Below are 26544 nucleotides of genomic sequence, written 5' to 3'. Positions count from 1 at the left end.
CAAAAAGAACGAGCTTTAACAGCAGCTGTAAGAGTGAAGTCAGAACCCGTCTCTAGGTTCCTCGTCGACAATGTAGTGAAAATGTCTCGTCGCCTCTGGTACGATTCCTGCAAATTGTGCATGGATGTCCAAGGTAAATTGACCGCCAACTTGAATAAATCGCATAGAGTTATTCTCGACGAATATTTACATCAACAATGTGTTTTCTTAGAATACGAAATCTACCAATTCTTGCTAGAAAGAGCAATAACATACAACTATTCATTCCATGATTCAACGAGCGGTGGTGGTGATTTAATAATGCTCGCTTGTGAGAACGTAGATGTAACGTTTCTGGACTCTTTATTGAATGTCGGTGTAGAGATCTCTCCTTCACATTGGAAAAGGTGTGTAGAATTGAAGAAAGTTGCTCAAGTGGAACTGATCGTACATAGCGGATGTAAGTCAAATATTCTTTCTTTTTTTCTTGTCACTCACTCATTTCTTACTGAACTGAAACCCCTCCATTTTTGATCTTAGACGACCCACGAATCGAAGATGACATTGCTCTTGAAATTTGCTCGAAAAACAACGACGAAATCACACTGGGCATTTTGTTGTCGCATAATAGCCTTATGAAGGACCCAATCAGCCACGCATATTCCCCTTCTACAGCCTTTACAGTGTTGGTCCGCCGAGCCTTTGGCTTCAGCAGTCCTGATCACGGTGCTTGGAAATTCGCTAAACTTTTGGGTGAGGTCTAGGGTATGTTGAAAACGAAGGTTATCTTCGAACTAATGGTAAATTTGTTTAGGTAAACTCTTATTGGATGCCATCGTTGCTGACCGTCTGAAAATTGCCGAATTATTACTACGTCATGGAGCTGAAGTGACTGAAGACCACATTGAACTTGTCTTCAACCACGTTGCACACACTGGAAGGTTAGTTGCACAGTTCTATTGGTTTTATTCCAAGAAACCAAAACCTTTTATTGATACAATTAGGGATGCTTTATTGACTCCAACACTCCGAAACTTTGTATATCACCGAAGATTTGAAGGTGGAAAGTAAGTGTGACTCCTTTCCTTGGCAATGTGATTTTGTATGAGTTTGGGACAATAACAAGCATCCGCTAACAAAAATCGAAGTAGAACTGTGCTTCAGGTCGCAAGACTCCAGGCGATAGTAAGGGATTCGGCTCTACAAAAATTCATGCTGCTATTCGTCGCTGCAGCAAACGCGCTTACCTCGAAAGGAGACGAGGGATATGGCGATTCAGCCCTGTTGCTGAGATTGCTTCAGCTCAGTCAAACTTTGGGTGAGGGATCATCCCCCGCACTCATTAAGGAACTAACAGAGTAAGTCTGCGGACTTAATTTAACGACATGAGCTTAACAATGCTCTCATCCCCTAGTTTCGTATCGGGAATCATTCAAGGAGTTCATTCCACGACGTTGCTCCCTACAGCAAGAGCATGATATCGGTCTGCAAAAGGCAGATGAACAAAATGCGATGTATTATTTTATTTTCTATCAAAAGCAAGAAGTTTACAAAAGTCAGAGCTGTTCATATTGAAACTGGGATTACAGGCGTTTTGCTCATTTATTATTACATTTTTCGATTGAGCTTTATTGTTTCAGAGCTTGTTCTTCTCGGCAGCGAGACTTTTGCTCAATTCCACGTTTCGTTGTTTGAACTCTGACTCGCGTTGGTGTCTACGAAAAGAAACCAGTAAGATATAGTTTGGAAATCGACGTGGACATCGTCGCACACAAAGTGCCAACTTTTCAAATTTTCCACATACATCTTTTCTTGATCCACCTTCTCTGCATCTTGTTTGAAATACAGGTGCCTCGCAGACTCATGGTCCAGTGGCTGTCCTTCAGCGAACGGCTCAAATTCAACACTATCTCCTTCATAAGCAATCAGGGCAATTCGTAACAGTATGTTTGCAGTCAGCCCAAAGACTCTATGATCACCCTCTCCGCGTATAAATGAGTGTGTCCTAGACATCTCCGTGATGGTCCCGTGTTTGTATTCATTGTCCCAGGTTTGGTGACGATCGTCCTTCAAGAAGCTTCGTAATGGGACTGAGAAGACTGTCTCGACTTCATCTGGGTTTGGTCGACATCGTTGTAAGAAGTCCGATGGTACGAGTGCTAGCACAGGAGACACTAGCAGCTATAACCAACAGCATTAGGAGACTGATCGTCATGGTTGAAGCCCAGTTAGACGTGATTTACCATATTTCTGGATACGGAAGGGTGGATCTCTTTGATAACAGTGACTTCACTGGGTGATAATCCGATTTCCTCGTGCGATTCCCTTAGCGCAGTTTCGACCAAAGATTTATCTGATTGTTCAAATCGTCCTACATATGATGTTGCCAAAGATTGTGTCAGTGAGTAAAAGAGACCCAGATGTTGGATGTTTGTGAAATGTTGAATATTTGCGAGTTTGCGATCAAACAGTCAAGCTGACGAAACAGAAGCGGAATGCAAGGAACTTACCTCCCGGAAGTGCAATCTCACCAGCATGGCTACGAAGATGCGAAGTTCGTTTGGTCAATAGTACGTGGAGCTCGTGATTTTCATCTTCAAAGAGTGCGACAAGTACAGCAGCTCTTCTGTCCCCGGTGTAGTAATGGCTTGACAAGGCGACTGGTACGTGGTCATACAGCTTCTTTATGTTGGGATTCATGTCTCTAGCTCGCTGATTGATGGTGAGCAAAACTTAAATATTCACGTTTTCGCGAAAATAGTTTAGACCGGTCGCTCACCTACCGATCTGATGTACATGTTGTATCATTTTGCAAGATAATTTATATAGAAATCGAGGATCTGAATATGCCACAGCGTTATGAAAACATCTGCCACGTCTCAGCAGCACAAAAATACACATTCTACAAGGTAGGCGATATCTAGCTGGAAATCAGTGCGTAATAATGCAGTCTAAGGCTCTGTTTGCTGAGCTTCCTGCTTGATGGTGTGTCGGAGATTCAGCTGTGTTTGAAGTGAGATTGGAATCACGTCAGTAAAACCACAACACCTCTTGACCAAACTGAACTCGACTTATACCAAGGCGTTCATAATTTCATCACAATTCAGTTCAAGCATTTCCAGTTCTCTAGCAACTTTGCTACGAAAACCAAAAACGTCAGCTGCAAGTTGATGTTCAATCCATTGGTAGATAGTGCGCGTTGACGTACACTGTAATATGATCAGGAGGCGTCACAAGAGTATCCCCAAGAGGACTCAATAGGTCCTTTGCTTCGTACGTCATCAAATCGCCGATGATGGTCTTGACATTCTAACATGGGATGTAAAACTAATTTACATGACTCTATCGGCGTAACGGGGAATAAAATCGCGTACCTCTAGAGTTTTCCGTATAAAAGTCACCTCTGCCTCAAACAGTGATGTTGGAGCGGACATGGCTTGAAACCTCGCATGTAGTTTGTCGCGATTTGGATGATTGCAACAAAAGGATTTTTTATATAAAAGTAACCACATATATACACTACACATCTATGAGTTTCTTGACAGTTTATTGATTTATTCTAAGAGAAAAAACACGTCAACTCCATTTTTCTTGAAACAATCATCAAAAACGTAATGCTTTTACCTGTTGCGTCACCGATACCATTTGCAAGGATTCCAAAGACCGCTTCTGACTCTGGGAGACAAGGAGAATCATAAATTTTGCAAATACGAGTGTCACCACGACCCTTTCGTAGATACAATCTGTAGAGGGAGGTTTGGATCAGTATCAATTACCACTCTGGCGTCAGATTAAACCTCATTTCATGCTTACCGTGTAGTAGAAGCATGAGCCATAATATTGCCTCCGATAGGTTTCTTTGGATCGGCATTGAACATGGCTGCCCCTCCATCAACTTGAGCAACGACTTGGTTTGTGATCACCACTGCAACTCCAAACTATTATTAAAGAGAAAATGTTATAAATACTGAATCAGCCACTCGATTAAAACGAATCTTTGATCATGATGGGAAACACACCTCGTCTGCGAGACGCAGCAAAGTCCGCAAAAAGCGTGCCAAGTGCATTTGACGAGCTGAGAGTTCTCCACGACCAGAAAAGTCTGTTCGATACAAGGCAGTGGCAGAGTCCACAATGAGTAATGAGAATCTACCATTGCATGGCGTGAGAATTAAGCAACAGGTCACAACCAAAAAATCAGCATATCTAAATTTGACCAATACCTCTGTTCGGCCATCATAGCAGATGCTTGGATGAGTAGATTTGTTTGATGATCTGAGTTGTATGCACGTGCATAAGCAACATTGTCGAGAACTTCTTCACCATTCATTCCGTATCTAACGTCAAAAGATTTCCGATTTAGATGACATCCGAATAATGAGACAACATTGGCAAACCTCTCTGCGCAAGCCAACAATCGTTCTGGCCTGAATGTGCCTTCCGTGTCAATGTACAAGCATTTCCCTTCACCACCGCCCATATCAATTGGTAGCTACAAATGATGAGTAAGAGTTAAGATGATGACGAATTGGGTAGACAAGAAATGTATATCAATCATAGTGCAGCAATGTTAATGCAATTAGATCGCGATGAAACTGACCTGGCAAGTGACTGCAAGAGTATGACAGATCTGAGTCTTTCCAGTTCGAAATTCGCCAAATATTTCAGTGATTCCGCCAGTTTCGATTCCACCACCACCCAGCAACTTGTCCAATTCCTTTGAACCGGTTGTGATTGTGATGATTTCACTTCGTCGTTGATGAAATTCGGTGGCAGTGGTGAATCCCATAGGAACGAGTTTCGAGGCTATGTTTCAGTTCAGACAATTAGTTTTGATCATCGTCCAGAGGTTACAATGTCTAGATTCAAGCCAGATTTGAATATTTGCATGTTTTGAAAAGCGTAGTCGTTCAGTGACTTGAAAACATACATCGACCCATGCCAATGTATAAAATACATCAGAACATGTAGAATATAAGATGATACAAAGCATGCGACATAGTCTTGCATCAGATCTGGTCTAGATCATGATACGTACCTTCAGCCAAGATCTTGTCAGCTTTTGCCTCCGAGATGCCCTTTATGGTCAACAAAGTTTTCTTGGGCGTGAAGGCTACAGCTTCAACGGTATGAAATCCAGCTTCTACTAATTTCTTGATATCCGTAGCGCTCACTCCGAATTGCTATGATAAATCAAAGAAAATGGGGAAACTTGTTATAATGATGTTTGATCCCAGTACTTGTACTAGAGAAGGACTTACCTCAAGTCTGGCCACTGGTAGAGGACCATGGACTTCCTCTCCTGCCGTATCTCCTTCTTCTCTGGCAGTAGTGGCTGACATTTTGGTTTTGATATATCTGAGGGTTTGTTTTCGATGGAGAGACCCCAAGAAGAGCAGCAAACTAGATCGCATTTTACGCGTGTCTAAAAATAGTACTAAACTTTACTTGAGGTAAATATTGTAAATATACTGGATCTGGATCTACTGGGTATCTATTTATATACAGTATCATATCCCTGATGATGTCAGATTGAATCAGATGGCTCCTGTGAAGCTAGCTCATGAGCTAGCTTGCTGGCTGCTGGGAATCAGAACAATTTCGTCTCTTAAGGCATCAGCTCGGCCTTTGTTTGAGTCAACAAATAGCAATATGGTACTCCCAATCAGAAACAGGAACATGACAAAGAAGAATGAATCTAAAGTTTGAGGTTGATCATCGTTTGCACCTAGACATAAAGCAAGACTCCTAACGCACTTACATAGCTGGTTGTGCGATGCGTTTGTAATAAAAGCACATCCCAAGGGTCCAATCCAAGACGACGATCGGTCAATGACCTGATACATCCCAAACATTTTCCCCTCTTCACCAGGAGGCACCATTGTAGAAAATAATACACGAGCAAAGCTTGCACTTGCTGCGAGGTTGAATCCAAAAAGCGAGGCAGCAATTACAAATTCTGGTATGGTGGCGATTCTCACAGGGGAGCTTGGTATCAATCCCATGACACTAATCGGTTTCATTTCAAGTAAGTCCCTAATGCCAGCACGTATGACCTCGTATCAAATGCAACCAGAAGAACTCACCCCCAAATAGGCACAACGGCTGAGAAACCAAGACAGGTCAATAACATGGTCTTTGTGTGAGCTTTTGTTCTCTTCTGGACTTGAAACCAAAACAAGGTCCCAAGGACAGCAAAACCATAAGTGAGAAGCACAATCAGGATAACGATAGCTTGATTCTTGAGCATAGACGCTGCATACAAGCCTGCGACTGCTACTGTTGTGTTCAAGCCGTCTGATAAAAAGGGACAAAGTCAGCAATACAATAGCGTCATAATGAATTCGTTAACAACGAAATACCTGCTAGGAAAAACCAACTACAGAGGACCAAAAACAGATTTTTGTTTGACCCTGCACTTCGGAATGTTTCAAAAGCTGAAAAATGTCATTCGAGCGTTAGCGGTGCCTTCAACTCAACATTTTACTATTCTGCCTTACTTCTTTTCCATGAATATACGATTGGGTTGATGTTTTTTGGAAGTGGCCTTCCACCTCTAGACTTGAAGAATCCAAGTGCAAAGTTACCGGTGATGAGCCACCACATTCCGCCGCAAAAAATACTGATCTTCAGCCTGGAAATAAGGATTAAAAGAGTTGTCAAAGAGATTGTCGGACGTCTCGATTCGATTCAACTCGAATTCGCTCACGAGAGGGTTGTGCCGTTGAGAACAAAGGTGATGACAACGGCTACGATTAGGAAGAGCATTCCTCCGACAAATGCCCACGACAGTCCGTACGATGATAAGCGATTGGCTATTTAGAGTTTCGAGAAGAACTTAGTTTGTGTATCGAGACGACTCCAACACACCACTGCAGCTCATGGAGATACCTTCTGTCTGAGCAATATTTTGAAATTCCTCCATGGGTAGGCCCGCCATTCTGGCCTTTGATACCACTCGGGAGTGTCGTGTGAGGATTGGAAGATAACTTGACAATAAAAGTCCACATATCCCATAGGAGATGCTGCCAAATAAACCATATAGAGTGCCAACCCAAAATATTTCGTTCCTGACTAGAGTGAGGAACAAGGCCATGGACAAGGCTCCGATAATAGTAAAGATGCGCAGCATTTGTTTTCGATAATTTCCATGGTCGGCAAAACTGCCAGCAGAGATGAAAACCAGAGCTGGAAAGTTTAGTAAAGTAAAGTAAGTAGTTATCTTCACAGACATTTGGATCCAAACCACTTGGCTTTCATGATGGGCTTTCATCATGGGGCAAGTCGGTTTACCTTGGAGAATAGAAATGAGGGCGGCACTGTACAAAGCATATGAAGAGGGATCAACGTATATTGAGCCCAGCTTGACGACGCAGGAGTAGTTGTCTACAGTGCTATCACAGAGGGTAACCAAGTCTGACGTTTCGACAGACACATTCAAGGCGAGTGACTGGATTAGAATAGCCACAAAGAGAGAGCCTCCCAAGCCGTATCCTTCTGCAGCCCAACCATAGGCGTACTAGTTAAAATGAGCGATTAGATGCTTGGCAACGGTACACAAACAGCAATACGGTCTTGCGGAAGCTGTGCGTACCCAGCCAAATAGTTCTCTATTAGTGATTTCCGACTGATCTAGATCGACATTTGCGTCGATTAAAGAAGAAACAGGGGAGATAGCTAAAGGCGATGGTGGTAACGAAGACACGAGCGTTGAATCTGTAGTAGTGGTGTCAGTGGTAATGGCCAGAGGGACACGATTTCGACCCATTGAAGGCAGGGCATCGAAAGAGAGCTGATCTTGCTCTCGAGGCATTTGAAAGCGCTGTGAAGTAGATGTTAGATATGAGCTGAAAGGGTCATGAAGTCGGGCTAGCTCCTGATAGAAGCATTTGACAACTTGCAAAAGGATGTTGCGACGCTTTATCGTCATGTCCTAAGACCCATTGAGTTGCACTGGGAGTTGCAAGAAAAGCACCTTAACATTTTCAATCTCAGACGACAAAACTTGCCAGGTCGAAGCTTCGAAAGCTTCAGATTCCTATAGTGTCCTTCCAAGCTTGAAGAGGATCTAGAGATTCTAACGATTGTCTTTTTGGTGCCAACCCAAAATAAACCTTGCAAGAAGTTGAAAGTGTAACAAGATGTGAACGTTAGGCCGGTACAAACAGTGTCAGTTCCGGATCAAGTATTTTAGTAATATTTAATCATTGAATTACATGATTTGACCGTGATCTAAAGTTGAAATTCCAGTTTTGAATTCCAAGCTGCACGTCATCCGTTCAGTCCATGCTTCGAACTTCACTGTATAATACTAGGAGAATGGCAAGCTCAGGCATGTATTCTAATCGGGGACCAAAGATTCACATAAAATACGACTTTAGATCCGACACTGGTAAGTCGACGGCGCTACATGGTGTTCCAGTAGCTGAAACTCACAACACGACCTCACTAGTCACCGTCCCAACTGACGCAATGAAAGCTGCCATGATCCAGGCCCCTGTAGGCGATGATGTCTTTGGCGAGGACGAATCTGTAAAGGCTCTAGAAGGTTGGCATTGGATCACATTGTGATTTCACCATTTCACACCCAATGCAACAGGGCACCACAGCTCATGTACCTGTTATTTCCTAGCGCATGTCGCAAAACTGACTGGATTTCCTTCGGCCTTGTTTGTGCCATCTGGAACAATGTCAAACCAGGCATGTTGCTGAATCTTTACTTTCGACTTATAACAAGACTCCTGAACAATAACTCGCTACACGTGTTTGCTCATCATAGATTTGTCTACGAACACACTTGTTGCAACCTCCCCATACAATTATTGCTGATTCAAGATCTCACATACTAAACTATGAAGCTGCCGGTACCGCTCTCCATTCTCAAGCTCAAGTCACTCCGGTCTCTCCATTACCAGGCTTCAACTATCTAACTGCTGCTGCTATTCAGCCACATCTCGTTGTTGATGACGACGTTCACCACGCTCCTACTCGTGTCATTGAATTGGAAAATAGTACGGTTCTCGCCTTCTTGTTGCCTTATTTCTGGCCTTCTTGTTGCTTTACCTCTAAGCACTACATCTACCAATATTAGCTCTTGGTGGTGAAGTAATGCCACTCGAAGCAATGAGAGAAATTCGGGCTTTGGCCAATAAGCACAACATCAAGGTCCATCTCGACGGAGCACGATTATGGAATGCTTGTGTCGCAAGCGGTCTTACGCTCAAGGACTATTGCTCATTATGTGACAGTGTATCGCTGTGCTTATCAAAGGGTTTGGGGTATGATGATTTCCCACATTTGATTTTCACCATCTTATCACGAACTGCATTCAAAAGTCTCACTTCGTGTTGGGCTTTGATAGCGCTCCAGTTGGGTCTGTATTGGTTGGCTCGACGCCGTTTGTGAATAAAGCACGGCACTTCAGGAAATTATTTGGGGGTGGTATGAGACAGATAGGTATTAATTGAAAGACATCTAGATGCGTATCCCAACCACCAACAGCAAGTCTTTTGATAGGTATGCTAGGAGCTGCAGGACTGTTTGCCATAGAGCATCATTGGCCTCAGATGAAGGTGACTGGAGTGCATCTAGAGTGTCAAGAGGTTTTTGCTAACTTTGATCAATACTTGCAGGGCGTCCACGAGAATGCTCAATATCTAGCATCGCAGCTATCAAAGCTTGGATTCAAAGTAAGTCGAAAAACCGAGACCAACATGGTCTGGTTTGAAGAAGGGGCGACTGGCGTCGGCATTGACGACATTCAAAACGCTGCCAGTGAGAAGGGTATAGCCATGCTGGGAGCCCGTGGGACAGAATGTAGACTTGTGCTGCATCATCAAGTGCCAAGGGAAGCTATTGAGTCTTTGCTAGATGTTTGCACAGGTTTGGTTAGAGCACATCACAAGCTCTGACCAAGTTTTGATGCGAGATCACCTCCACACAACAGCATCATGGAGCAAAACAAAAGAATACATAATAGAATTTTTAATGAAAGATGGAAGATCGCCAATTTCAGCAACGCAAAAACATAGTCGTTCACGTTCGCATATTTTTTTCTTCATCATACACGGTCGACGGTGGAATTGGCAATCATATCATCTACTGCTACATCGGTAAACCTCGTCTATTGCTTCACAGCGCGGACATCAATCGTTCTTCATCAGCAAATCCGATTGTTGCAAACAAGAGTCAAGAAAGCCAACCCTCACTCGAGCAAGATGCCTCCCAAGAAAAAGGAGGTCACAGAACGCGTGCTACTAGGAAGAGTACGTATAAGGTGCATCCAAAAAGTCGCCTTTGCTTGTGGTTGTTTGTGACTTTGCTGCATTTGCCACTTTTTTTTTTTCTTGTTCAGAACTGCTTGTTTCAGTTCGGTCTATATGACGGGGCTATAATGCCAATATCCGTCTTAAAATATTTGACAAATTCGCAATTCATGATCGAACTCGAATGCACATCTTTCATACACTGTACTTCGAAACTCACCAATTTTCTTTGTAACAGCCATCCAACAATTTGAAGGCAGGAATCGTTGGTTTGCCAAACGTTGGCAAATCTTCTTTTTTCAATGCTCTCACCAACAGCTCGGTTCCTGCTGAAGTGAGTGTGATGTCGAACGAGTTGCAGCTGTTCGGCCGCCGTTGACCTGCAATCTGACCATTGATCAAATCTGTCCTAGAACTTTCCATATTGTACTATTGATCCAGCAGAATCACGAGTAGCTGTACCAGATCCTAGATTTGACTGGCTCTGTGAACACTACAAGCCTGCCTCAAAGGTAAACAGCTGGAAAAAGCCACGCAAGATTATTCGCTCTATGTGCAGCTGTATACGCAAGTACACTCAGCAGGCAGCTACTCTCTCTAAACTTCTTCCACTTAGGTCCCAGCTTGGTTGACCGTATTTGATATTGCTGGTTTGACCAAAGGTGCACACGAAGGTCAAGGACTGGGTAACGCCTTCTTGTCGCATATTCGAGCTGTAGATGGTATCTTGCACTTGACTCGTGCATTCGAAGACTCGGATATCGTTCACGTCGAAGGTGAAATCGATCCCGTCAGAGACTTGGCCATTATACACGAAGAATTACGGCTCAAAGACGAAGAACAATTGAACAAACTGGTCTCTTCCAAAAAGGGTGAAGTCAATCGTCTTGGATCAGGAGGGTCAGTAGCAGACAAGGCCAAAAAGGAAGAATTTGAAATCTTGAGTAAAATTCATAAATGGGTGACTGAAGAAAAGAAAGATGTTCGACAAGGAACATGGAATAATAAGGAAATCGAAGTCATCAACCCATTGCAACTCCTTACTGCCAAGCCCGTTGTATACCTCTGTAATTTGTCGGAACGCGATTATTCTCGAAAAAAGAACAAGTGGTTGCCAAAGATTAAAGGCTATATCGACGCCAACTATCCTGGTGACGTGCTCATTCCTTACTCTGGTATACTCGAAATGAAGTTGGCTGCTATGGAAACACCAGAAGAGAAGCAAGCATACTTGACAGAATTGACTGCCAAATATGAAGCACCCGCACCAGTGCAATCTGCTCTAAGCAAAATCATCATTACTGGTTACCAAGCTCTACAATTGATATACTGTAAGTTGGGGCTCGATTGTGTTATAATTGGGAGTAGTTGCTGACAATCTCCCGTTTTGGATTTGCAGTCTTCACCGCTGGACCAGATGAGGTTCGAGCATGGACGATTCGAAAACAAACCAAGGCACCTCAAGCAGCCGGAACTATGTACGTTTTCGTATTTGGGTTTTTACATGAACAAGACACTTTTTGTGACACGTCACGACTTGTTTAATCTAGACACACTGACTTTGAAAAGACATTTATTCAAGCCGAAGTGATGAAATATGACGATCTTAAAGAGCTGGGTAATGAAGCAGCAGTACGAGCAGGTAAGCAGAGGAGATGGAATGCAATGAAGAGCCTCACATTTGTTTAATTTCGTGTTAAATTCAAATAGGTGGAAAATATTTGATGAAGGGCAGAGAATATGTTGTCGACGATGGCGACATCATGTACTTTAAAGCTGGTGACGCTAAAAAGAAATAAAGTACTGTGCAATTCTCAATTTGTATCTAAATAGACAGGCTCGTTACCTACTCCATGATTTCCGATTCTTTAAAAGAGGACTTTATTTTGGATTGTGTCTGCATTGCAGAAAACCGCGATGAAAATCACAACCTCAACATTGACTTGGAAAGCGAAAACCCCATGTTTTTTTTTTTGATGAACAACCAACAACAAGCAACGGCAAACCATTCATCAAGGCGCACAGAGAGTGAGGCGACGTGACAAACACGTTCTGCGTTCAAGCGTACTTGTGAGGTGTTACAATCCGTCGGCTCAACTCAGGATTGGTGTGGCACTGTAGCAAATTGAATTTCGGCAAAAGCAAGACCATCATCAGCTTGCAGACGTCATAAGCTCAAACCAAACACAATCAATTCAGACCAAAAAGGGATGGCTACCCTACATTCTGCTACTATATTCAGTGGTCTCCAGACTGGCAAGAGTGAGCGATTAATAGCTACAAAACGTTGAAATTTGACTTGTTGCAAATTCTTGACAAATGCTCATTTTCCACACGATTGTCAATCTCATAGGCAAAGTAGAGGCTGCAACCTTTTATGATGGTGCTGAATGGCTGTCTTCAGATGAGGAGGAATACATTGACGAGCTGGAAGACTATGATTCTCGGTATTGCCAACCAAGCGACAGGATACACAGAATTGGAAGGCCACAATCATATCCTTCTTCACCTGGATCTTCTTCTGCAACGGACTCGGAGTCGGTTCTCTCTGCTTCGACAGTAGGCTCCAACAACCGTATAAACGACGATCGGGTACTCGTTGTTGGACGTGACTTCAAAGAGTCAGGAATAATACGGTTCTTCGTGAGTACAAAAGAAGCTGAGGAGGAGCTGGATGAATACGTTTCATCAGTGAATGAAGGTATGTACGTCAATGTTTTACTGGGGGTGGTTGTGTTCTTCTGACTCTTAAATGCGACCCTAGTATTTTTGAACAAGAACAGCAAGATATTCGCTCACCAGTCAAATGAACCAAGTACATTCATAAATACTGATATGCCCAACTCGCCGGCTGACCTGGAATCGTACATGGCCAAGATGAAAACAAATGTTATTGATACGGCTACAAGGACGAGCTCACCAAAAATGTTGGGACACATGGTCAGTAACCTTCGCCTCCATTTTCCATCAGTAGTGCACGATTAAAATTGAATATATTCATAGACGACTGCACTACCATTCTTTCAACGACCGTTGGCAAGATTGATTGCGGCTCTGCATCAAAACACTGTAAAAATCGAAACATCATCGTCATTTACCCGGCTCGAACGAAGCACAATTGCTATACTCCACCGATCATTCTTCAACCTTCACCAAGAATTTTACAATCTACACTCATTCAACTCTGAATCAGCTCTGGGCGTCATGTGTAGTGGCGGTACGATTTGCAATATAACAGCACTCTGGAGTGCTAGAAATGCTGCCCTCCCACCGAAAGATGGGTTTGCTGGTATCGAGTCAGAAGGTCTGGTCAGGGCGTTGGAAGTATATGGATACAAAGGTTCTGCAATAGTAGGATCTCGAATGATGCATTACTCGATGCGTAAAGCTGCTGACCTGCTTGGTAAGGAACTTTATTTGTAATATCATGATTTGAGTGTAATTAACTCACGGAATTGCAATCTTTAGGTATTGGTGAAGCTGGTCTGGTCACTGTGGAAACAGATTCAGCCTTCCATGTTGATGTGAATAGAGTGAGGGAAGTTGTGCGTGATTTGCAATCAAGGCGAATACTGGTCATTGCAATAGTTGGCATTGCCGGAACTACAGAATCGTAAGTGTGCCTGTGCGAGATAGTAGCAGAAATTGAAGACGGCAGTAACTTATGAGAAGATGAATACCTTTTCTAATCTGAAAGTCTTCAATTAGAGGATCCGTTGATGATCTCTGCGGCCTGGCTGACATTGCTGGTGAATTTGGAGTTCACTTCCATGTAGACGCAGCATGGGGTGGGCCAATGATTTTCTCTGACGATCAGAGGAAGAAGCTTGTGGGAATAGAACGAGCTGATTCAATAACGGTTGATGGCCACAAGCAACTGTATACCCCTATGGGTGTTGGTGTACTGCTATTCAAGAGCCCATCGCTAGCTCAACGTATCAAAAGAACAGCATCATACGTGATCCGTGCAGGATCTCTGGATCAAGGTCGATTTACCATGGAGGGCTCGAGACCTGCTTCAGTGTTGTACCTTCACGCGAGTTTGAATCTGGTAATTATCCTACTGCTTTTTGGCCGTCCTAAACATTCTTTACTCATCATAATAATTCATATAGCTTGGTAGAGATGGACTAGGACAGCTGATAACCAGGTCCTGCGCCATAACGCGCCAGCTGTACTTCCGATTGTTATATCACCCATGCAGATCGTTTTTCCCGTTGCATGAGCCGGACTCTAATATCTTACTCTACCGATATATTCCATCTTCACTTCGAGATCAAGTCAACAAAATAGTTATGGAGGACGAATCTGCTGTGCCATTGAGTGAGGCCGACCACCAGTATATATGTGAAGCTACAAAAAGGCTGCAGATATTGCAGAGTGTCGAAGGATCATGTTTTGTAAGCAGGACTACTGTCAAATGGTGTGGTAGAGACACCATAGTGCTAAGAGTAGTATTGGCGAATCCGCTGAGTACTTGGGACTCCCTCCAAGAGTGTTTGACTGAACAGGTGTCTTTGGGTCAGCGTGTAGAACGGGAGATACGCAAAGAAGAGCAAAAACCGTTTGTGGGATGGCCGATTGAATTCTAAATCTAGTAGATATTGAATATAGACAATTTGAAAAGTTTAATAAATAGATTGCCTTGCTCATACAGTGTCACGAATATTCTGAAAATTTCGTATGCCCAGTGGATTCAGCGTGTTGTTGAGCTTCCTTTTGTCCTTTTAGACCGACTTTACATATGTCACATTTAATTGAAAATCCTCCAAGGTCAGTAAATCTGAAGGAAGGGATATTGAGTCAGACGAAATTGGCATTGGAGCACAAAGAGGACGTGCGTACTGATGCTTGGAATGTCTCAGCTTTGCTAGAGCAACACCAGCCTCCAATATTGTCTCATCGCCAGGAATGACATCGAAAACCGTCAGATCGAAATCCTGATTTTTTAAATCATCTGGAACCAGAGCCAATGCCAACGCATCGTAACTATTTGACTCGTAATTAGGCAGATAGACAGAAAACAAGCAGGGAGCATGAATAGAGTGACTCACTGGATGCCACTGTAGAGAACCATAACACGCTTGTCAAACTGACCCTCGCCAAATCTATCCACCCTTTGAGTTTGCACATCAATCGAATCAATCTCTACACGGCATGAATGGTTAAAAAATCCTACTACTATGGAATAAGCAATGTGCGCCAACTGACCAACTTGATAGTGATTGGATAGACAGAGTAATTCGATGGCACCACCCCAAGCATTTGGCGTCTGAATCCATTTGGTATAAGCCTCCACTGTGCGACCAAGAGTCGCCTCGTTATAAGTGACTGGATCTTTCTCGATAGATTCCTTCACCTTTGCATCGAATTTAAGTCAATAAAACTCATTTGCTGAAAATGATGAGGAACACTTTGTGAACAAACGTACAATCTGCCGAAGACGTGGAGCTTTGCTCTTGTCATGTTCCAAGACATAGGCGACAGATCTGAAAAGACAAGAGTTGTCGTCTTCCATTTCTCGGAGAACTAGCGCCCCGTCCGTGATTGCTATTCCATCAATTCCTTTCGATGACACAACACTTCCGATGCGAGGTGTGCTGGCGATCATAGTAGGTGCGGAAGCTGGAGTTGATGGTGCGACCGACGAAGTAGGAGGATTGATTATGTGTTCATTCTTCGAGGAGGGTGTTGAAGCGAGACTCGTGTTTTCGGGTTTGGGCGTGGTTTCGATTTCCAATGTTATGTTTTCTCCATCTAGAATTCCAGCATGTGATAGCGTAATATTCTGATCCGATGCGAGGAGCTTTGGTGGATGCCCGATTTTTACTGTTTGTTGATCGAAATGGATGGCAAATGACACGTCAGGGAGTAGTAAGACTAACGACAACGACGATATCAAATGAAGTAAGTAAATTTGCTTACAGACTTGTTGATGAGGTGGCACTTTGGTGACAATTTCAATCGCAACCCTCAGATCTCTGATTGTGGAAGTAGCAGTCAGTTCTTGTCCAAAGGTTGTAGCATTGATATCTCTGCCGCGTAGCCTGAGCCTCATTGTCTGAATAATGGGAGCTTGCTGTAGTTGGCTATCTGGTCGAGCTGCCGGAGCTGATGATGTATTTGTTGAATGTGTTGTTTTGGGGATTAATTCGAACATAATGACGCTGATTGCATGTATTTTAATGTAGGATGAAGAACGTAGAGCATTACTTGGAGGAAATCGAGAAGGAGCTCTTACTGCGGAAGGGTATATTTTGCATCATTTGGAACTGTCATCAACATCGAGACCATGCTCATTGAACTTTACACAATGCAGGCCGTCAAGTCCAGTGACGACTCAACCAAGAGCATTCAAACAACGAGAACTCGAAGCTTTGAAAAAGATTGTCAAGAGAACTGCAGAGTACGTCAATTACGATCAGACTGTGCTCATTACTTTACAGTTAGACAACCCTTGCAAACACTAACTAATCTTATTACAAATAGCGGCTTGATTGACGCATCTTCATTAAGGCCACTAGACGGTTTACATGTTGACAATCCCTACTCCAAACTAGTGCAAGTTCTTGTTAACAATTGTCAACAAGCATCAACCTGATACTCACCCCAAACAATCTCTTTACACACAGAAACTTGCTAAAACCTGAAGAACTCAGTTTCCCATCTCATGGTCCTGTCTCGCCATTGACAAACGTCAAATTGACTGAGATATTGTCACGGCCTGGTCCAACACACGAAGATTCTGCTCTCATGTCAAGTGCTGTAGCTCAAATGTCAGAGTCTATCAAGGCATTCAAGATTGATACACCAAAGGATCTGATATTGCCTCTGACACTACCTCAGTAAAACCGTCAAATATTAGCAACTCAAATTATAATCTATAAAGTTGCGTTTTATTCAGAAAACTCCGATATATATCACAATGCAATTCGTGTAAAATGTAAATACAACACACTACTACATCATCACCATCAGTTCATCACTATCAATGAAAATATACTCAATCATCCATATTCATAGGCTGGTTTGGGTTTGGCATTCCTATATCAAACAGCTCGGTTCCTAGAGGCATAGATAGACCTAGTGAGGATTCTGGTATGCCTGCCTCGGTACAGATTCGTTTGAGGACTTCTTCCAGCTCTTGGTTTCTTTCGGCAATTCTATAAGCAACACCCTGTATATGACGCATGTATTCTACAGACCTACGTAATATAACTCCCTTGTTTGGCTTTGTTGTTCCATCTGAATGGAGACTCGAGTATTCGGGAAGAAGAGTAGCCAACTCTTGTATTTTCTCATTGATATTATCACGACGGCGACGTTCTACCGCATTATGAGATTCTCGTCGACGTCTTCGTTTTTCATTGGCATCGACACGCCCACCAGCACCTGTCGGTTTTGAAGTATCCGAGTCATATGAAGTGCCTGCTACAGATGCAAAGTCCGATACGCCAGATTGTCTAGTTCCACTGCCAAATGCTCCAAAGGATGATGGATGTCCACCTGGTAGCGTCGGTGGAGGATGACGAGTAGCGCCCGAGGTAGAAGACGGTAGAGAGTACGAGTACATATGTTGACCCACTTGACCAGTGGGAGCAGAGCCAGAAGACATTGTTGCAGCAGCGGCCATACTACTTCGAGTAGATTTGCCTTTTCGAGTAGGTTTTACATCATTATGGTTAGTATTATTGGCAGGAGTAGACGAGTATGGCGAGTTTGTCAGAGAGCCCGAGTTATGAGGGGTATAATCGTCTACAAGACCATCCAAGTCGTCAGGATCTAGAGGAGACGACGATGTGGGAGATAGTAGGTTGTTTGCTAGCATGCTGTCAGCTAGTCGAGGAGTCAAGTGTTGAGGATGTTGCAGCAGATTTCCATGTTGACCTAGACCGCCATATGCCTGGGTGGATATGGAGGATCCGAATTCGTCTACTAGGGTGTTGAACGGGTCTATAGGGTCTAGCATCGAGTCCATTTCCTGCTTTATAGGAGTATCATCGTCATCACCTAGACCAATCATTGGATCTGCCGACTTTCCATAAGTTTGTTGTACATGATATGAGGTAGGATTTAGAAGACGGACTGGATTGTTCTGGATGTGAGAGTGAGAGTGAGCACACCGACGCAGTCAAATGAGACGGGGATACAACAAGGAGTGTTTGTGACATCGATGTACAAAAGCAAGAGCAGGGATACCACGAGAGTACCTGTTGTTGTGAAAAGTAGTGTTGTTGCAGAAGCTGGTCGTTGATGTCCATGTTTGTTCCGTCGAAGTTTTGAAAACCAGCCAATGTCAAGAGTTGGTTTTGCAATTGCTGTTGGTCTGGGGAGGAGAGCAAACCATTTGAGACGTTTGTCTTTGGTCCACCATTTCTCTGAGCCATTAACGAGAATCAGTATAGATATGTGTGATTTCTAGTAGGAGACAAGAATGAAAAAGACAGTTTGTAACGGTAAGGATTGCTCCGAAAGAGGAGGTAGGTGGAAGTTGCGAGCAGGGAAGGAACATACCGATAGATTGACGGTCCTTGTTTTTCTCTTCTTTCTGTATGTGCTTTTCTTGCTTTTCTCTCGACTTTCGAATGGTCACGAGAGCTTCCTCCAAAACATCTTTCACGCTATATCGGCATCAAACGACTACTGAATACAAGGCTGATACGTGATATTGACAGATATTGTCTTCCATGATGCTGAACAATAGAGAATACTACGAGAGGCGAATCGCGTCGGCCTGACCGCAGACTCAATAGCATGAACAACAAACAACCTACGGCATAGGGCTAACTTGTTCCTTGTTATGCGTTATTACCCTTGAAAATCGTCTCCTCCTTTTGGCTTTCTTCGGAGCCGACCGTGTGGCTTGATCATTATATACTACCGTGCAACTCGCTCACTTTCGTACATGTAAACCAACTAGACTGCAATTACAAGATTTGACGTACAAGATGACAGAGCCTGTAACTAAAATAGCTGTCATTGGATCTGGCCTCGCTGGACTCGTGACGGCCCATCTGCTGAGCGAACAAGATGAATTCAAAGTCCACCTCTACGAACAGGTAAGCTCGCACCTCATCATGACGATGCATCGCACGCAACATTACTTTATATTTGCACCATGCCTCATGGAATCTGCTATTGCTTGCCTCTTACAACCGCAAAAAACACATCACGACACTACCTTCAAAACATTGAACCTCGCGGAGAAAAATATTGCATCTTGTAACAAGACTCGCCCGATCGCTCTTGTTTCTCCTTCTGCCCTTCTCTTTGTCCATGATACGTCCATTTTGACCCATCACTCTTTACAGGCCGAATCCCTGGGAATGGATGCCGCCTCCATCACCGTCGGTGACTCTCGCATCGACGTCCCCATGAGAAGCTTCTTTCCTGGCTACTATCCACGTCTAACAAGGCTATACGACTATCTCAACATCCCTTATGCTGCCAGTGAAAATTCAATGAGCTACCTGCATCTCAAACACACGCAGTCACAGTCAGCTCCACTGCCACAATCTTATCCTAGCAACATCAACAAACCACACCGCACTACATTATACCATGATAGCATTATAAGTCAACCTCGAAAACCATACTTCTCATTCTCCACATATCGGATACAAGCCCTCGACTTTATGGCATCGTTACCCGATACACCATCATCAGCAAACTCTTGGACCTCATACATAATAGGATGTTGGACTGCTTTACTTATAACTTGGCAATTCTTATACTTGGTAGTCGCTGCAAAATATGCTCTAGCTATGGGTCACTTGTTGTCATACAAACCAGGTCAAGTCAACCCAAAATCACCGTATAAAGGCATGACCCTAGCAGAATACTTTAAGGTATATAGATATTCAGATTGTAGCAGAATACTAGCTGACCCATTCCTTTTTAAAGGTGTATAGATATTCAGATGCCTTTGTTGGAGACTCGTTCTTCCCACTGTTTTCTGGAGCATGCACGTGTACATTTGAGGAACTATCAAATTTTCCCGCTGTAGTGATTCTAGAATATGTCGCAAGGTGCTTTCCATTTGGACGCATGTCCTTTGTAACTTGTGGCATACAGCAAGTTGCAGAAAGATTAGCAATACCGATTGTGAATAATGGCCGCATTCATCTCTCCACTCCTATTGCATCTGTCACTCAAACATCAACCACGGGACATCGATTTCTAGTAGAAACCACTAGTGGGAGTATAGAGGGATACCATCACGTTATCTTTGCAACTCAAGCAAACCAAGCCGCCAGAATGCTTGGTAATAGTCGAGATGATGAAGGTTGGGAAAGCAATGTTGAAGAACAGCGGATGGCCCAAGAATGGAAGTCTTCTCGTCTCACTGTTCTGAATCGTTTTCCGTAAGATTTTCTTTGTCTTGTACCGTTTTTGATTCCTACTCGTATTCCTTCACGCAGTTTATCACACTACTGCAATCTATCACGACTAGACTAACACATTCATCTTTCATTTTTACTAGATATCAAAAGTCGACTGTTGTATGTCATACAGACACTACCCTAATGCCTGAACAGAAGGCCGATTGGAGATGTCTCAACTTTGCTAAAGCATATCCTTCAAAGTTGAAAAAGGATGCCTTCAAAGGCATTGGTTACAATCCCAATGATATTGCACAATGTACTCACTGGGCTAATATCTCACAGGCAGGATTGTCATCTGATGTCTTCCAAACTACAAATCCAATCGTGCTGCCTGATCCTTCAAAGACTCTATCCATTTCTTGGTTTGAACGGTGTTATGTTACCATGGATTCGATGATGGCAATAGATGATCTGGCCAAGCTCCAGGGACAGGTAAGGAGGTGGCTCTTGCATCACCTATGAAGAATCACTAAGCAGTAGGCCGATCATAGGGAGGAGCATGGTTTGTCGGATCATACTGCTATCCTGGTATTCCGCTTTTAGAAGGCTGTTTGGCATCAGCGAGTTTTGTAGCCCAGTCAATAGCATCTGAACGTGGAATAATACTGAGAAATCACGCCCTTTTGGAATGACCTCATTAGTTTTCAGAAGTCTAAATATTTGCCCAAACATATCCTTTGTCGCCTGTGACTTGTAGAATATATACCAGAATAAATCAAATCGCGGTTTATTTCATGTGCGCGAGAGCGCAAATTGAAGTTCAACGCGAAAACACAAAGAGCGCAACGCAACCGTCTGTCATCCTTCACACTTGGCTCTTTTCGACAAAGTTCGAGTTTCGAGAGTTCGTAGCACGATAGAGCATTGGTACGTTATTATGTATAGATAGACTGGTTGCGAAAGTAAGCTCACGTCCTCTATTGTAGTATTTGAAGAACAAGTCAACTACGTCGTGGCCTGAACCAAAATTGAAAAAAACGAGCGCTTTATTCTGGTAAGAACGTGGCTCAGGACCGAATCTGGACTAGGAAACTCAATTGGATAATCCTATATAGATGGCGCAAGACGTTGCCAGATTGGAGTACTTGGGTCTCGTATCCAAAATCACAACAGAATTGTCAAATCATACCAACATCGCCGACAAGGATACAGCAGAGTTCCTCATTGCAGTCCATGATGCCTCGACAGATTATGAATCCTTCAAGAAACAACTGGGTGAAGCTGCTGATGAACTCGGAGACTCCTTTCTCAAAAATGTAGATCGAATCATTAAGACCATGCGACCACTGGGAGCAAAGTCTCTGGCTGGTCCTGGTATGAAGATGAAGAAGCAGAAAAAGAACAAGGGCAAAGCTGGTACTGGTGGGAACGCTGGTAATTCTGTCAACGCTGCTACAACGGACGCTCAACCGTCGCAATGGGAGGATGACGAGACTGCCGAAGTTAGAAAGGCTCAAAAGGCAAAGTTTCCTGGATTATCGCGACCAGATGATCTGGATCGAGTCAATAAACTCATCGAGGAGGATGTCAAGGTAGTAGATGACACTCTCAAAGAGCTACAAGGACTGGTTAGTGGCTCCAGAAGAGAAGTAGATAGTCGCAAACGATCTAGTCGTAGCCCAAGCCCAAACTATAATAATCATAAACGAAGACGATCCAACAGTCCATCTGATCGTAAACGTAGGAGATCACCAAGCCCAAATCGAATAGACGATACTCCACTACTACATAAAATCTATGAAGGTACCGTACAAGGCATCAAAGACTTTGGTGCGTTTGTACGTCTGGATGGTGTACGTGGTCGAGTCGATGGTATGGTCCACGTCAGCTCCATGTCGAACTCGAGAGTTGGACACGCAAGTGATGTCGTGTCTAGGAATCAACGAGTTAAAGTAAAAGTAATGTCAGTTGCCGGTAATCGTGTTGGCCTCTCCATGAAGGATGTAGATCAAGAGACGGGTAAAGACCTTACTCCTCACCTTCGTATAAAATCCGCTGCTGAAATGGCTGCAGAGATTGGGCGAAATCCAGATAAACCGGTCCGCATGGCACCTGATAGCAACATCAATAGTCAACAGCCTGTCAAGAAGGTGAAACGTCTTACATCACCAGAACGTTGGGAAATAAAACAATTGATTGCATCAGGTGTTTTGGATCCGAAAGATTATCCAACCTTTGACGAAGAAACTGGGCTGGCAGGTTATGAAGATAAAGAAGAAGATCTAGATATTGAAGTTCGAGAAGATGAACCCTTCTTCTTGAAAGGACAGACTAAACAATCCATCAACCTGTCACCCATAAAGATAGTCAAAAATCCGGATGGAACCATGAATCGTGCAGCACTATCCACCGCATCTCAAGCAAAGGAACGTCGTGAAGCTAAGAGAGCTGAAGCCGCCGCTGAATTTGATGCAGTACCTCGTGACCTGAATCGCCCCTGGATTGATCCAATGGCCGATGCAGGAGAACGTGGATTTGCTCAAGATATGAAGGGCATGACTGTGGAAGAACGAGTGCCTGAATGGAAGAAGAAAACCTTTAATAATGCTACAACCTTTGGTAAAATAACTAGTCTTACCATCAAGGAACAGCGAGAGCACCTCCCTATATATAAACTCAGAAACGCCTTGGTCCAGGCCGTATATGATAATCAGGTCTTGATCGTAGTAGGAGATACTGGGTCTGGTAAAACTACTCAAATGACTCAATACTTGGCCGAAGATGGATTTACCGCTCGTGGTATGATTGGTTGCACCCAACCTCGTCGTGTCGCAGCAATGTCTGTAGCCAAACGAGTAGCTGAAGAGGTGGGATGTCGTTTGGGAGAAGAAGTTGGTTATACCATTCGATTCGAAGACTGCACATCGCCAGCAACAAAGATAAAATATATGACCGATGGTATGCTTATGCGTGAATGTCTCATCGACCCGATGCTCAATCGATATTCAGTCATCATGCTGGATGAAGCTCACGAACGTACCATTCACACTGATGTCATGTTTGGTCTTCTTAAAAAGACCATCAAAGCTAGACCAGATTTAAAAATTATTGTGACGTCAGCGACACTGGATGCTGAAAAATTCTCTAAATACTTCTTTAATTGCCCCATCTTCTCCATTCCTGGTCGAACATACCCTGTAGAAATATTGTATACCAAAGATCCCGAAAGTGATTATCTCGATGCAGCACTGATAACAACCATGCAAATTCACTTGTCGGAACCAGCTGGTGATATTCTTGTATTCTTGACGGGTCAAGAAGAAATTGATACAGCTGCTGAAATCTTGTTTGAGCGCATGAAGGCTCTAGGTCCGTTGGTGCCAGAACTTATAGTATTACCAGTATATTCCGCTCTACCATCCGAAATGCAATCCAAAATCTTTGAACCAGCGCCGCCTGGCTCACGTAAAGTAGTCCTTGCCACCAATATTGCGGAAACCTCGATCACTATCGATGGTATATACTATGTCATAGATCCTGGATTTGTAAAGCAGAACACGTATGATCCAAAGTTAGGAATGGATGCATTGGTTGTGGTTCCCATCTCGCAAGCTCAGGCTCGACAAAGGTCTGGACGAGCTGGACGAACGGGGCCTGGTAAATGCTATAGATTATACACAGAAGCAGCATATCAAAACGAGATGCTACCAAACTCGGTGCCCGAAATCCAACGAATGAATCTGGGTATGACTGTATTGACACTGAAGGCCATGGGTATAAACGATATGTTAGGCTTTGACTTTATGGATCCACCGCCAGTGCAAACCATGGTGACGGCCATGGAGCTGCTGTATCAACTAGGAGCTCTAGATACTGAAGGTCTACTCACAAAACTTGGTCGAAAAATGGCTGAATTCCCACTTGATCCGCCTCTAAGTAAAATGTTGATTGTATCTGAAGAACTGGGTTGCTCTGATGAGGTCTTGACCATAGTCAGTATGCTCAGTGTCCAGAACGTATTCTATAGACCAAAAGAAAAGCAAGCTCAGGCCGATTCCAAAAAAGCCAAATTCCATCAACCCGAAGGAGATCACTTGACGCTCTTGGCAGTATACAATGGGTGGAAGGCTTCCCAATTCTCGTCTCCATGGTGTTATGAGAATTACATACAGGCTCGTCAGATGCGTCGTGCTCAGGATGTACGTAAACAATTATTAGGTATGCTGGATCGATATCATCATGATGTAGTGTCTTGTGGTCGTAATGTATCATCAGTAGTCAAGGCTATATGCTCTGGCTTCTTCCGTCATGCAGCCAAGAAAGATCCACAGGAAGGCTACAAGACTTTGGCCGAAGGAACACCAGTCCATGTACATCCATCGTCTGCACTATTCAATAAACAGCCGGAATGGGTCATTTATCATGAATTGGTATTGACCACGAAAGAATATATGAGGGAAGTCACTGCTGTAGATCCAAAGTGGTTGGTAGAGGTAGCTCCCACCTTCTTCAAAGTTGGCGATGTCAATCGTATATCAAAGACCAAGAAGAATGAAAAGATTGAACCACTCTTCAATCGATATGAAGCACCTAATGAGTGGCGTATCTCACGACTACAGCGTGGAACTCGTGCATCACAAACCTTTGGCTAACTTTTGCAACCCATATATTGTAAAGAATGTGTTGCTATTTACTCGAAATATATCGTATTGCACCTATTAGATCAGCGTCTAAATTCAGCCAAATTCTACGGTCTTGAGTTCCTTGTCTTGCGGTCTGGCTTAAATCTATGGCCGTTATGTGTTCAAGAAATTTAAAGCTCCGACCTCATCCTCAAAACATCCAAATAACTTGAAGGAGGTCAATAATGCCTTCGCATAAGGCTATACTGATCGTGATCTGTATCGCTTTGCTCTTGCTAAGTCTTATTGAAGCCCGCAGCAACAAGACCAAGTTACCCAAACTAAGGTCGCATCGCACGAAAGCCGCTAAACATGCTCGTGCCACTGCAACCACTGCAGCTGCCAGTGCTATGGAAACCGATGCTGCATGTAATGACACCGCTACTGGCAATGATCCTGTCTATACCCAACCAGGCATAGAAGTTGACGACGGCGATGACGCCCAGATTGGAAACAATCCTGATATTTCACCATCGCAGCAAGGCCTTGTGGGCTTCTCTGGGAGTACATTTGTAGGTCCAAACCCTCCAAACGTCCAATATGGTGGTGGAACGATTCTCAGTGGCCCGATCAATGTGTATCGTACGTGTTTTCTACGTGAACGCATTTGGTTCAGTTCTGGATCACTGATTTTTTTTTCACGTTTCGATGTAGATATATATTATGGAAGCTTCTCTGCATCAACGTTGTCGGTTTTGCAGCAATTCACGAATGATTTTTCTGGGCTGCCGTATTTCAACATTTTGAAACGAGTAAGATGCCACACTCAAATTGGTCTCTCAATGATTCTAACGTATTGTTCTCTAGTATTACTCGGAAGCTAGTCTGGGATCACAAAGAACGTTTGGTAGGTTGAATCAGCAAAAGACATACGGTCAGAGATGATCTAACATAGTTCCCAACTAGTTACTGGTCCAGTTACTTTGGCAAATACGGTTACGGACTCTTACTCGATGGGCAAGACATTGTCCCCTCTGAACGCAAACAACGCTGCTACCACTTCAACCCTGTTGTCATCGCATTTACAAGGACAAGGCGGAACTCTTCCCGTCGATGACACAGCTATGTATGTACCAAAATCGAAGTGAAAGATCTAGTCTCCAGACTGATTCGCCTTTGGCAGATATTCCATTTTCCTAGATAGTGGAGTGACAGAATGCGACGCACCGGGATCGTGCATTTGTAAAAGCTATTGTGGCTATCACACTAGCTCGTTCATTGGAGGAAAGTGGCTTTACTACAGTGTCGTAGCCCAATGTCAACCAGGAGTGTGCAGTGATATAAACAGTTACG

General features: G+C 43.5%; 8 protein-coding genes across 8 annotated transcripts; 4 read left to right on the top strand and 4 right to left on the bottom strand.

Annotated features, from left to right (window-relative positions):
* Window positions 1-1615: 1615 nt before the first annotated feature.
* SmJEL517_g05651 (uncharacterized protein) lies at window positions 1616-3413 on the bottom strand (the record flags this gene model as incomplete). Its single annotated transcript, XM_031171577.1, has 7 exons — window positions 1616-1694; window positions 1784-2160; window positions 2223-2350; window positions 2490-2691; window positions 3057-3117; window positions 3188-3288; window positions 3354-3413. The coding sequence occupies 7 exons, from the start codon at window positions 3411-3413 to the stop codon at window positions 1616-1618; spliced, it is 1008 nt and encodes a 335-aa protein (XP_031022438.1).
* A 120-nt stretch (window positions 3414-3533) lies between these two features.
* Window positions 3534-5321, bottom strand: SmJEL517_g05650 (uncharacterized protein; the record flags this gene model as incomplete). The annotated part of the gene is made up of 9 exons (XM_031171576.1): window positions 3534-3538; window positions 3604-3722; window positions 3793-3917; window positions 3999-4128; window positions 4203-4316; window positions 4377-4471; window positions 4580-4785; window positions 5018-5162; window positions 5241-5321. 9 exons carry the CDS (start codon window positions 5319-5321, stop codon window positions 3534-3536), a joined length of 1020 nt encoding a protein of 339 aa, XP_031022439.1.
* A 2977-nt stretch (window positions 5322-8298) lies between these two features.
* Window positions 8299-12043, top strand: SmJEL517_g05649 (threonine---tRNA ligase; the record flags this gene model as incomplete). Its single annotated transcript, XM_031171575.1, has 14 exons — window positions 8299-8371; window positions 8432-8527; window positions 8612-8652; window positions 8759-8990; window positions 9071-9257; window positions 9341-9435; window positions 9496-9551; window positions 9612-9851; window positions 10483-10578; window positions 10658-10756; window positions 10861-11575; window positions 11644-11722; window positions 11795-11886; window positions 11955-12043. 14 exons carry the CDS (start codon window positions 8299-8301, stop codon window positions 12041-12043), a joined length of 2190 nt encoding a protein of 729 aa, XP_031022464.1.
* A 411-nt stretch (window positions 12044-12454) lies between these two features.
* On the top strand, window positions 12455-14836 carry SmJEL517_g05648 (uncharacterized protein; the record flags this gene model as incomplete). The annotated part of the gene is made up of 7 exons (XM_031171574.1): window positions 12455-12506; window positions 12598-12945; window positions 13009-13184; window positions 13248-13647; window positions 13713-13857; window positions 13953-14295; window positions 14360-14836. 7 exons carry the CDS (start codon window positions 12455-12457, stop codon window positions 14834-14836), a joined length of 1941 nt encoding a protein of 646 aa, XP_031022463.1.
* Window positions 14837-14903: 67 nt separating this feature from the next.
* SmJEL517_g05647 (uncharacterized protein) lies at window positions 14904-16302 on the bottom strand (the record flags this gene model as incomplete). The annotated part of the gene is made up of 6 exons (XM_031171573.1): window positions 14904-15027; window positions 15090-15233; window positions 15299-15392; window positions 15456-15603; window positions 15676-16124; window positions 16170-16302. The coding sequence occupies 6 exons, from the start codon at window positions 16300-16302 to the stop codon at window positions 14904-14906; spliced, it is 1092 nt and encodes a 363-aa protein (XP_031022460.1).
* A 56-nt stretch (window positions 16303-16358) lies between these two features.
* SmJEL517_g05646 (uncharacterized protein) lies at window positions 16359-17093 on the top strand (the record flags this gene model as incomplete). The annotated part of the gene is made up of 4 exons (XM_031171572.1): window positions 16359-16376; window positions 16436-16494; window positions 16564-16650; window positions 16877-17093. The coding sequence occupies 4 exons, from the start codon at window positions 16359-16361 to the stop codon at window positions 17091-17093; spliced, it is 381 nt and encodes a 126-aa protein (XP_031022459.1).
* A 154-nt stretch (window positions 17094-17247) lies between these two features.
* On the bottom strand, window positions 17248-18505 carry SmJEL517_g05645 (uncharacterized protein; the record flags this gene model as incomplete). Its single annotated transcript, XM_031171571.1, has 2 exons — window positions 17248-18339; window positions 18455-18505. 2 exons carry the CDS (start codon window positions 18503-18505, stop codon window positions 17248-17250), a joined length of 1143 nt encoding a protein of 380 aa, XP_031022462.1.
* Window positions 18506-19192: 687 nt separating this feature from the next.
* On the top strand, window positions 19193-25221 carry SmJEL517_g05644 (uncharacterized protein; the record flags this gene model as incomplete). Its single annotated transcript, XM_031171570.1, has 5 exons — window positions 19193-19303; window positions 19556-20092; window positions 20148-20608; window positions 20728-21061; window positions 21685-25221. 5 exons carry the CDS (start codon window positions 19193-19195, stop codon window positions 25219-25221), a joined length of 4980 nt encoding a protein of 1659 aa, XP_031022461.1.
* Between the last annotated feature and the right edge of the window lie 1323 nt (window positions 25222-26544).

Source organism: Synchytrium microbalum, assembly GCF_006535985.1.
Source record: "Synchytrium microbalum strain JEL517 chromosome Unknown SmJEL517_scf0054, whole genome shotgun sequence".
In the NCBI taxonomy this organism is placed as follows: Eukaryota; Fungi; Chytridiomycota; class Chytridiomycetes; order Synchytriales; family Synchytriaceae; genus Synchytrium; species Synchytrium microbalum.
Note: the sequence above shows the minus strand (reverse complement) of the source record. Positions and strands in the feature narration are given on the sequence as shown.